Source organism: Sinocyclocheilus anshuiensis, unplaced genomic scaffold (assembly GCF_001515605.1).
Source record: "Sinocyclocheilus anshuiensis isolate Anshui unplaced genomic scaffold, SAMN03320099.WGS_v1.1 scaffold1072, whole genome shotgun sequence".
In the NCBI taxonomy this organism is placed as follows: domain Eukaryota; kingdom Metazoa; phylum Chordata; class Actinopteri; order Cypriniformes; family Cyprinidae; genus Sinocyclocheilus; species Sinocyclocheilus anshuiensis.
Window position 1 is genome coordinate 879,560 of NW_015548242.1, and position 11,665 is coordinate 891,224.

Below are 11,665 nucleotides of genomic sequence, written 5' to 3' on the forward strand. Positions count from 1 at the left end.
GCTGGACGTAAACAACGTATGCTGTTCTGTGTCAGCTGTGTCACACGGATACGCTGTTTCCTCTCAGATCAAATCACAACGTAGGAAACAGATCCGGCGTGACGCAGCTGACACAGAACAGCATACGTTGTTTACGTCCAGCGGATATTCTCCAAAATGGCACCAGGGTGATGCGGAGGAGACGAATTGTTGAATAAAGTCATTTTTGTTCTTTCTTTTGCACACAAAAAGTATGCTCGTAGCTTCATATAATTGCGGTTGAACAGATCTCCTTGCTACGTTTCTGGACTTGGGAACATTTCAGTTGCGTTGCTGTCTACGCAGGGTCAGACAGCTCTCAGATTCCATCAAAAATATCTTAATTTGTGTTCCAAAGATGAACGAAGGTCTTACGGGTTTGAAACGACATGAGGGTGAGTAATGACAGAATTGTCATTTTTGGGTGAATTATCTTTAAGCCAAGCCAGAAGAAAAGTATCATATTGTATCATATAAGTGGTCCAAACGACTTGTGCGCTATATTCCAAGTCGTACAACAGTGGTTTATTTATTTTATAGCAACTTATTTAAAAGTATACATTTTTTTGTGCTACGCAGAAGAAATGTATACAGATTTGAAAGAAAATGAGAGTGAGTAAAATTATTATTAGAGTTTAGGAATTAAAATAAAGAAATAAAAAGTAGTCAATGTGGGATAAAATATCCTAATTAAAAGAATACAACATTTTGTATTTATGTGTAACTGATTCTCAGTCACACAGCACAATAGCCAGAAATTTAAAATGCACAATGTTGCTCTCTTACTTTTTAATGTAGCTATTACTTTAACTACACAAACAATGCAATTATTAATAATTATGACAAAAATACAAAGAAAATTAAAATAATCTTCATATATTCCAGTAAATGCATGCAAAACTATATCTTGTGTTTCACATTACATGTGCAGAGGCAATTTCTCAAAACGGTTCCGTTTTAGACAGTTTTAACATCCAACAAAAGTTAGTTAGCTGCGTATTTACACTACATTAGTTGCTTGACTATTGACTAAAATGGCTCAATGGCTAATTTTAAAGCAGAGGAATAAGAAATGATTTCACATTAACAACCACAACTATTCACATGTACTCCACATGCATCCATATGTAGGCTACAACCTAGGTATCCTGCATTTTATATTTTAAAAATTGTGCTCAGCTGTTTTACCATCTAGGATTTTACATTAAATCAACATGTTACCCCTAAAATAGGCTATGCCACTGAGTTAGAAAACTTGCAGTCCCTAATGTAATAAAAACGATCATCTGGGATGGTCGTGCTGCCCCAGAATTATTTAAAATGGCAGGGGTACACCAGGTGATATTTGTCATTCCTCCAATACAGCTATAAAATGAGTTAAGGGAATCCATTCTGTGATAAAGTCCATCTGATCTGTTTGCACAGAACTGACTTTTCAATGCAGGAAGAGAGTTGAGAATGTTCACACACGTTGGCAGTGGTGAAAAGCCCTTTCCAACTGTTGCAAAGGAGTTTGTAGTCATGGAACCATCCAATTCATCTTCTGCTCCTGTAGCAAATAAATAATTATATATCAGAATCTGAAGATAAATAACCATTCTAAAAATCAAATCAATTAATGCAAATTTTACCAAGGATTAACCATTTCTTCAGGTGGTTGACTAAAGGGTAATTGCCTTGTCCACAGAAATATCCAGAAAAATCATCCAGGTCTAGAGCCCATACAAATGCACCCCCAAAGCCATGTTCCTGTAAGTATTTTATCTTAACAATGAAAAGCAGAGCTGTTATTTTTCATGTAACATAATCTGTCAATTTAAACGTAAGAGTAGTCTATGTAACAGAATGTACCTTAATTTCAAAGCTCCTCATATTGTCAAAGCCCACCCAATCACTGCCTTTAATAGAAAATGGAACTTTCTGGTCTTCTATCCACTGTACTACCCCGCCGTTTAGGAAAAGGCATATCTTGAAAAAATAAAATATTTCTTAACTTAATATAGACAAGCATTTGCAATTAATATTAAAAATATTGAACAAAGGTTTCTGTCTAGAATTTTTTTTTTTAATTTGAAAAATTGAATTGAAATTTACTTCAAAGTAAGACCACAGGCCCATCTCTTGTGTATAAGGTCCAGGAGAAGCCAAGTTATTGGCTGGGGCTCCAACTCCACTCTGAGAGGAGGTGAGGATGAAGGAACGTCCATACGTGGCAAAGCCCATCAACAACTTCTCGGGAGGAGCTCCCTGGAATCTCCAGTATTTTAGTGCAGAATCCTGTATGAAAGATGAAAATATGCCAACTACCCAGCAGCAAATTAAAAGTTATTCACTGTCTTGAAGCCTGCGCTCATAATAAGAGTCAGTCTGCTTACGGTGTTTGAGTTGATATCCTCCTCGTCTTGGATGCCACTGTACAAAGGGCTGTGATGTCTTGCAATGCCATCGTTAAACGTATGAAAATCAAATGTCTTGACACTAATAAGGTCCAAGTACCTAAAAAATATGTTTTTACATTTTTAAACTTTTTTTTGTGTGCAATTTTTGTAATTGTCATAAGATAGCACGCCAGCTGAATGACATGTTGCTCTTACTTTGAGATCTCTGGAATATTGTAGCTCCTTTCTATAACTTCTTTCTGTGCTGAAACAGTTGCTGTTAGAATCAGTCTGGCATCTTTGTTTGACTGGCCTTCAGCTAGAAATGCCTCCAGAAGTTCCTTAAGTTTCACAAAATTAATTTAGTTTTTTAGGTAATTGTGTTTACTCATTTTAAGCATAAACCTCAATAAATTTTATGCTTAAACCAAGAAGAAGAAAAAAACATTTGAAAAAATTGATTAGATTGGGGTCTAATGAAAGTATAGAACAACAACTTAAAGCCTGTTTCGATTGGACAAATTGGGAAATTTTTGATGACAGTTCACTTGATGAAAGAACCACAGGGCTGAATGATTACATAAATTTTTGCGTCGAGTTGGTTAAAAGAGGTTCAAGTGTATTCAAAATCAAATAATAAACCATATGTGACTAAAAGTATTAAAGAAGTTATACATTTGAGGAAAGAAGCATTTAAGAATAAAGATATTAGGGTATTTAAACAAACAGAAAGAGAGTTAAAAATGGTATTGGTAAATTGGCAAAGGTAAATATGCCAAATGCAATGAAATAATAGAAGCTGTGGCTCCATTATCCGCAGAGAGAATTGTTATTGAGGTAGATGATGTCAGGAAAGTGTTTCAATCTATCAATAGGAAAAAAGCTGTTGGTCCTGATGGGTGTAGTGCAGGTTTTTTTTTTAAGAATTTTGCAAATGAATTAGCCCTAGTGTGGCAACCAGTATTACAGGCCACAATTGACACACATATTGTTCCTGTGTTATGGAAGACTGCATATATAAAACCATTATCCAAAGTTCCATGTCCGAGAGAATATAAGGATTTTAGACCAATAGCCCTTACTTCAGTAACTGGGAAAGATTGTTACTTCAGCATTTAGTTCAGATGTTTAAAGACAAACTTGACCCTTGGCAGTTTGCCCATAAGAAAGGTTACAGTACTGAAGATGCTGTTGCTACTTTAGTACATATTATTTCTAAACATCTAGATAAACCTACTACTGCCGTAAGAACTTTGTTTCTAGATTTTTCCTCTGCGTTTAACACAATACAGGTTGATATTTTGGTTTTCAACTTGTACAGTTGGGGCGTAAATTCCCATTCGATTTGCTGTTATATCTCATTTCTCACAAATAGAGTCCAGAGAGTTAAAGTGAATAAAACATTGTCATCTGCTATTATAACAAATTTTGGAGTACCCCAGGAATGTGTCAGTTCTGCTATACTTTTTACTTTATATACAGACGATTGTCGAGCTGACATGACAAATCAATATATTTTAAAGCATTCTGACGACACCGTTTTAATATCCGTGTTGAATGCTTCGGACAGTCCTGTGCTACATCAACAGGGTGTGACAAAATTGGTAGAATGGTGTGAGAATAACGATCTTGTTATTAATACGAGTAAAGCTGAAGAAATCATATTTGGGTCCAGATTTGATGGTTGTACATTACCTGTTGTTATTCATAATGAAAAAATCAGACAGGTTAAAATGTACAAGTATTTAGTTGTGATGGTTGACGATATGCTGTCTTGGAATGATCATATTGATACTCTCTGTAAAAGAGTAAAGCAAAGAATTTACTTTCTTCGTCATTTTAGGTCTTTCGGAGTGAGAAGGGGATACTTTTGCTAGTCTTTATGTCTGTGATTATGAGTATCCTGCGATATAAGAGTCTATCGGTTAAGTTAAAAACAAAATTGTTTAATTACATAAAAATCTGTTTAAGGATTGTTGGTAAGCCTCTTGAGAAGCTATATATGATTTAGCCTATTATAACAACTTGTTAAGGCTAGCTAATAATAGCTGATTCTAATCACATCCTGCATAATGAGTTTGTCTTATACCGTCAAATCGGAGGTACAGAGTCCCAAGTTTCAGCAGAGTGAGGCTGAAGCATTCATTTGTGTATCAGGCTATCCTTGAGTTGAATAAGACACTTAATCAAAAATCGAGAGTATAAGAGGTGAAGGTGCTGTAAAGTGTAGGGTGTAGTTTTAAATGTATAGTATATGTAATGTAGGATGTCTTAGCCTTAAATGTTTAGTATTTGTAATGTAGTATGTAATGTAATACTTATGTAAGTGTAAAGTATAACGCGTGATGTTTTTGTACTGTGTATATTAAATGTTTTTGTTGGTGTTGAATGTTGTAAACATGGATATTGTCAAGTGAGAAAAATTTCAGACTTGTCTGACAATAAAGTATCAACATCATCATCATCATCATCATATGAAAACTAATTTTTTATTTGAACCTTGCAAAGTAGAGTGAATTTCAGTTTTTCTTCTGAATGCGTCTCTGAAGTGCCTTTGTATTCCCAGTCCAAATCCAGCCCATCAAAGTTATACTTCCTCAGAAATTCTATAGAAGACTTGATGAAAGTCTGACGGTTTGTCCAGTTGGACAGCATAATGGAGAATCTAGTGTGAACAAGTAAATTCATGACTACTTACTTCACTATAACTTGCAATGTGGCTTCCAAACTGTTCAGATTAATCGCAAATTTGCAAAATCTCTCTCAATAAGCCATGTTTTTGTAAAAAAAAAAAAAAACAACCAACCAAACAAAAAAACTGTATAAAATATATAAAAATGGTACGTTACCAGTAGAGATCAACATTTATTCAGAAACAGAAAAAGAATGCTTACTGGTTCGAATCCTGGTCTCTGACGGACAACAAGGTTATTAGGTGAGGATTTCTAAAAGAAACATTTTTTGCGAAGTCTGTGTCACACACCAGAACATCTGACAAATCAAACATATACAAGACTAGAAACGTGCATCTCTGAGCTACAAGCATCCTTACCGGTTCTTAAGTGCATTGAAGGTCGAGTAAAGGGCCACATCATTCCACTCACTGCCTGCTATGTTACTGGCATAGTTTACAATGGCAAATGCATAGATCAAATGAGTACACAAGTTTGGGTCCACATTCTCAGGAAGGTGCTTAGCAGTTCCTGCTCTGTACTGAGACCAGTTTGTGAAGTAACACACCAGTCTTGAACAGGTTACTGAGGAAAAAGACAATAAAGACACATACTAACATGTCAGCAGTAATTTGTTTGCGATGTAATTTAAATGAATAATTCTCAGTCTCTCAATACCTTTTAAAAAACATTAGAATTTTGACTTTAATGCAGTGGATTGAAAATAAACTTACCGAACTGAAAGAGCAAATTCAGGCCTGACAAAAATGGAAAAAGATCATTAATAGATGCTTTTACATGAGATGAATATATTAACCTTCCTGTTGTGTTCAAAAACTGGGTAAAACTTCTGTTTTAGGGTCAAATTGACATACACTGGTTTCCATGCAATTTTCCAAAAATCAGCACTATGAAAAAAGACATCTATTGTAGCTTGTTTTTATGTTCAGAAATCCGCACAGACACAACATAATGTTTTTGATGTTTTTGTCTTGACTACTTATAGTGACTATTTGCACACCGAGGTGCAAATAACCACAAGTATAAATAATATCTAACATTATTTCTATTTATCTCTTGCTATTTGTACTTTGTTATGTCTGGTTCTCAAAACCTTGTGAGAGTAAAATGGGTTTCTCACACTTTTTTTCAGTGCTGTTTTTTTTTTAGATCCAAAAAAATCTAACAAGCAAAAATGACCAGTACAAGTTACAAGTTTCAAGTTGTTCGACAAGTTACAATAAAGGTTTTCTCTTTGTTGGTTTTTGGCAAATCTATGGAAAACCGTTGGGTTTAATGGGGGGTTAACATGACCCCAACACAAGGGAACAATTTTTGTACAGCCTTTCTAAAACTATGTCACAAATTTGCATGGACATTCATGACCCTAAATGAGAAATATTCACAAAATTTAAAAAAGAAATAAATAGTTTAATCAGTATTTCAAGTATTTTGAAAATCGAATGTGGTTCAAATTGACCCCAACACAACAGTGGGGTTAAAGAAACATATTTGAATAAAAATAGACAAAATACCTGTTAAATGTGTTATTCCCCTGTTCATTTTGTTGCTGCTACATGCCCCTTTAGTTTTGTGTGGGGAACTCCGCATAAAGTAAAATTAAGGGTGGGGAGAGAGACAGGGAGGGCGACACATGTATAACATGACACTAAATGTCAGCTCCGATTTTTCTTGCCTATAGAAAAATCTAAATTTCAGTCAGATTTGGCCAATCCAGATTTACCTGACTGTAGTAACAGACCAATCAAGATTTATTTATTTTGCAACTTATTGTTTTGAATGAAGATTTTTCGTTCTTTGACAGACACAATGAAGATTTAGTGTATCTCTCTTGGTGGAATCAGTGGTGTAGATGTCCATTCCCTTGAGGCTGTTCACAATACAACAAAATTAAATGATATTCAAAACAATTGAGAATACAATGACAACTTTATTTTGAGACAGTGAAGAAAAATGCTCATGCACTTAAATCTTACAAATTTTATCGTAAATAAAAGTGTGCTATTAAATGTTAATCTCTTCACATTTAAGCACAAACATCATAAACAATATCTACATGCTATCTTATTCGAAAGCCTGGTTGTCTTATCTTAAAAAAAAGAAAAGAAAAAAAAGATCTGACGTGACCTATTTCAGTTTCACCTCAAGCTCTCTACCATTATTATTTTTACTGAACCTAGAAACTCTAGTAGTGTAACTAAACTGCAGTATCGTTGCTGAAGTTGCAAAATTTGTCATCACAAACATGATATGTTTCAGTGACTTCAGGCATGTGGAAATTTAGCATGTGGACATACAAAGATTCATCACATTATCTTCAACAGCCTTAGGATGAACCCACTTCTTCTGTATAGGATCATACAGGAATAGCCTACTATAGATATATATCAGTAACTTCAAGCTAATATTTATGATAATATGTACCCAGTGTTACACAAGAAAGTTACATTAGGTCATTGTTCAATCAGATAGGGTACATTTGCTCTTTGTAGTGTACCTTATTTTCGGTGGAAGGTGTTTAATCTAGACAGAGACAAGGGTCCAGATAGGGACGAAGGTCATGCAGGTGTCAATCCAGTGATAAAAAGCTTGCACTCCAACATATCATCTTTGACCTGTCTAAACGCCTCCAACAATATAAGTGGGACATTGTAAAAGTATTAATAACTAATAAAAGTGTCTATCATATGTTTTTTTATTGTTGGATATTGATTTAGTTTAGTCTTAATGTCTTAATTTATTCATACCCCCCTCTATATTTTAATTTGTGCACTATCAGTCAAAGTTTTGGAATAATACGATTTTTAAATGTGGTTGAAAGACGTATATTATGCTCATGTATAATTTCCAGTATACCCATTACACAGAAATCATACTAATATGCTGATTTGCTGCTTAAGAAACATTTCTTCTTATTTTTCATGTTGAAAGCAGGTTTTGCTACTTAATATTTTTGTGGAAACCTTGATATACAGTACCATTCAAAAGTTTGGGGTATACAGGTAAGTATAAAAAATAAATAAAGAAAAGAAAAATAAATTAATATTCTTATTCAGCAAGGAAGCATTAAATAGATGAAACTGTATTATGTTACAAAAGATACTTCAAATTCAGTAAAAAAAAAAAAAAAAAAAAAACTCTTCAAAGAATCCTTTAAAAAAATCCACTAAGTTGTTAGGCAGCAAAAACTTTTCCACGTTGATAATAAGAACCATAGTAATTGAGTACTAATAATAATCGAGTGCCAAATCAGCATATTAGAGTGATTTGTGAAGGATCATGTCACGTTGAAGACTGGAGTACTGGCTGATGAAAATTCAGCTTTGCCATCAGAGGAATAAATTATCATTTAAAATATATAACAATAAAAAACAATTCTTTCAGATAGTATTAATATTTCACAATATTACTGTTTTACTGTATTTGTAATCAAATAAATGAAGCCTTGGTGAGCATGAAAGACATTCAAAAACATAAAATCCTAGGTATTCCAAACATTTGTCTAATATAGAATTCTGAAGCTTCATTCATGGTAACATTTTAAAAAAGCATGTACTGCCCTTTCAAACTGTGATTATTGAGCACATAGTCACATGTTTAGCAGATTAACAATAGTTCCTTACCTCCTGTCCCAGGGCTCGTGAATTTTGACTGCCCTGTTAAAAGAAATTAATGCATGCAGGGTTTTAAAAAATATATATTTTTATTTAGCATTGTATTATTTACATGTTGTATTATTTAATAAGGAGGACTAGGAGTGACAATGAACGAGTAAGTTAAATTGCTCATTGAAAATTGCTTTTTTCCTTTTTATTAGTTTTGCCAGGTTTTTTTTATTTTTTTTTTATTTTGGCAAATCTTTTTCGTTACAAGCCAACACACCGATGCCACATCTAGTTGAACATACATTATGTGAGACATTGAATTTGTATTGTTGTTACCAACCTTAGTACTCAAGGGGGCGAGAGAATAAGTTGTCAGAATTATTAGTTAGTACAGAATTTGATCAAATTAGGATGCTTAAAATACTGGAATACTGAAAGAATTTGGTTAAGTCAAGTCATGACATATAAAATATTGTTTCCATTCGTTTCAATTCAATTTCAATTAAGAATACCATTTTTGGTATCCATCACATTTCAGCAGAAATAAAAGACTTTCTTTGTGCAGCATTTAGCGCAACCAAAGCCGACCTGTAAGACTACTGAAACCAGATGTGACTACTTGAACCAGATGTGTTGCAGCTGACAGTTCAACCTGAGAAGAAAGCAACACAAAAGAGAAGCATTCTGACTTCATGAGGTCAGAATGCTTCTCTTTTGTGTTGCTTTGTTCACAACTATATCCAGAAAACAAAAATAGGTAGTTAGTACAGACAAACACCAATGGAGGTTATATTTAAATTTTATGACGAAAAGTGAAGGCCTATCAGTGGAAGTTCATGCATTAAATGAAGAATTCTATCCCATAAAATGCTGATGGTGAAAGTGATGGTGGCAGGAGGATAAGCATTCTCTAATCATCAAAGGATCCATCCTTATCTTCCATATCAAGTGTGCCACCAAATGTTTTATTAGCCATCCTTTGCAACTTGGAACCAGTAAATTAGGCTCATTAAATCTTTCCTAAGTCCCAAGTTATTTGTCATCACACTGATAAAGTCACATTGATAGCTAATTGCCTGGAAACACTTAATGTGTTTTGTTATTGCACAGTAAGCATTATGTATACATCTATAGATGTGTTGGTATGCCTATTAAACATGCATTCTTCATACTGTATTTAAATTCCTAGTTTGTTGGTTTAAAAAAAATGCTTTCAGATAAAGCACAAATGTTTTGTTTTCTCATGATTTTACCCACAAATTAACATTTCTATCATTATTTACTCACCCTCATGTCTTTCCATGTATTTTGAATAATCATGCAGGTGTTTTTGCATCATTGAGAATGCATTATTCACTCCGTGAACCGGATGTAACGGTAAACAACTGAAAAGAATTAAAAGAACAGGCTTACAGGCTTTTTACCCAACAGACTATGTTTGAAAAAAAAAATTATGTCATTCTGAAAATATAATTATATATTAAATAACACATACTCCCTATCTACAGGCCCTACTGTTCTCATATCATTTAACTGTGAACAAAACAACAAGCTTTAAAACACTTTTTTCTTACTGCTGGTACATGACCAGTGTAAGTTTCATGGTGAAAACTTCTACATCACTCTCGTCAACGTAGTCCATAGTTACAATAAGAATTTATCTTGACTTAGCTTGTGGTTATTTTGGGGAAAACAGTAGGTGGGCATTTTACCCCATGGGGGCGTTTCCCCCCACTCTACCCTATAGTTAAAATCTATTAACATATTTACTGACAGATAACTCGAGACTTACTGATATAAAAATTATAATTAAACTTTATTTGGTGTAATACTTTTGCACAATGCATATTTCTTAATATTAAGTCTACAAAAAAGGTCGTAGCGCCAAACACTCGTCCAAAAATCCAGTAGGCAAAAAACATAAGGTGCGTAGATCCAAAAAATACAAAGATGCAAGGATGAAAGAGATCCGCACTCGTCCAAATACAGCTCAAAAGGCTTATTCCATTGATTGCTCAAGAGGCCACAAAAATATGTGCAATGAAGTGCAAAAGTGCAAGTGCAGAACGTTTTCGGGTATTAACCCTTCCTCAGTGCCATGTGCTATCGAGCAACACCTGCGCTCATTAATAACGTGGAAATAAAATTCCTTTGTACTGTTCTGCACAATTTGTGTAAAGCTTAATTCATAGATAAGATGAAAAATTGAGCCTGATAAAATGTGAATGAATGCCAACATGTCATATTTTAACATGGTTAGGGGTGAAATATCATGAAAATCTGACTTTTCCAGGTTTTAAGTGCTATAATCAGGTCCCCGGTTCATATACCAACCAAGGAAACTTGAAAAAGATGAACCCAGTAACTTTGTTTTGGTAAGCCTTTTTCTGCAAGCGTCTGAAAAAACGAGCGAAATATTTTTGCTCCCCTAGTGACGTGGCTAAGGGATCTCATTATAATATTACCGCCCCTTAATCTGTAAGTTTCCACCCACTGCTCCTTCATTTTAATTTTGCATGCGACAACGGTGTACCCGCTCTAGTGCCATGGTGAAAGTTTGAGCAAAACATGCTAACTGTTCTGGCTGCACAGACGAGCACAGAACACTATTTAGAATCCCAGCCTCAGAGGAGACGAGAGCAGTGGATTTATTGATTTATTTACTGTATATTGCTGCTGCCACACCGATACATTTACACACATTTGTTTCCCAGCTGTTTACCTTCACAGACATAACCGACTGTTTATGTAACTTATGTGTTTTTAACGTAAACTTGTGTGTGAATGAGATCTTAGTACTCGCATGCTGCGACAGCCGCTTTCTGTCCGTTTGCTTCGGATGTGTGCACTCAGAAAACCATATATCAGAAGTTTAAACTAATATGGTTTAAAACGCATGATTTCAACGTGATAAACATGATAATCAGAACCAAAACAGATGTTTTTTAGCAGGTCCGCGCTGTAATGGTGC

At 34.4% G+C, this 11,665-nt stretch overlaps 1 protein-coding gene across 1 annotated transcript; it reads right to left on the reverse strand.

The window, feature by feature from the left end:
• Nucleotides 1–684: 684 nt before the first annotated feature.
• LOC107655031 (acidic mammalian chitinase-like) lies at nt 685–6,637 on the reverse strand. Its single transcript, XM_016442422.1, has 11 exons — nt 6,604–6,637; nt 5,803–5,826; nt 5,449–5,653; nt 5,291–5,341; nt 4,896–5,061; nt 2,613–2,737; nt 2,394–2,514; nt 2,113–2,295; nt 1,870–1,986; nt 1,650–1,782; nt 685–704 (listed from the first exon to the last, which is right to left on the reverse strand). The coding sequence occupies exons 1-11, from the start codon at nt 6,629–6,631 to the stop codon at nt 685–687; spliced, it is 1,173 nt and encodes a 390-aa protein (XP_016297908.1). The 5' UTR covers nt 6,632–6,637.
• Between the last annotated feature and the right edge of the window lie 5,028 nt (nt 6,638–11,665).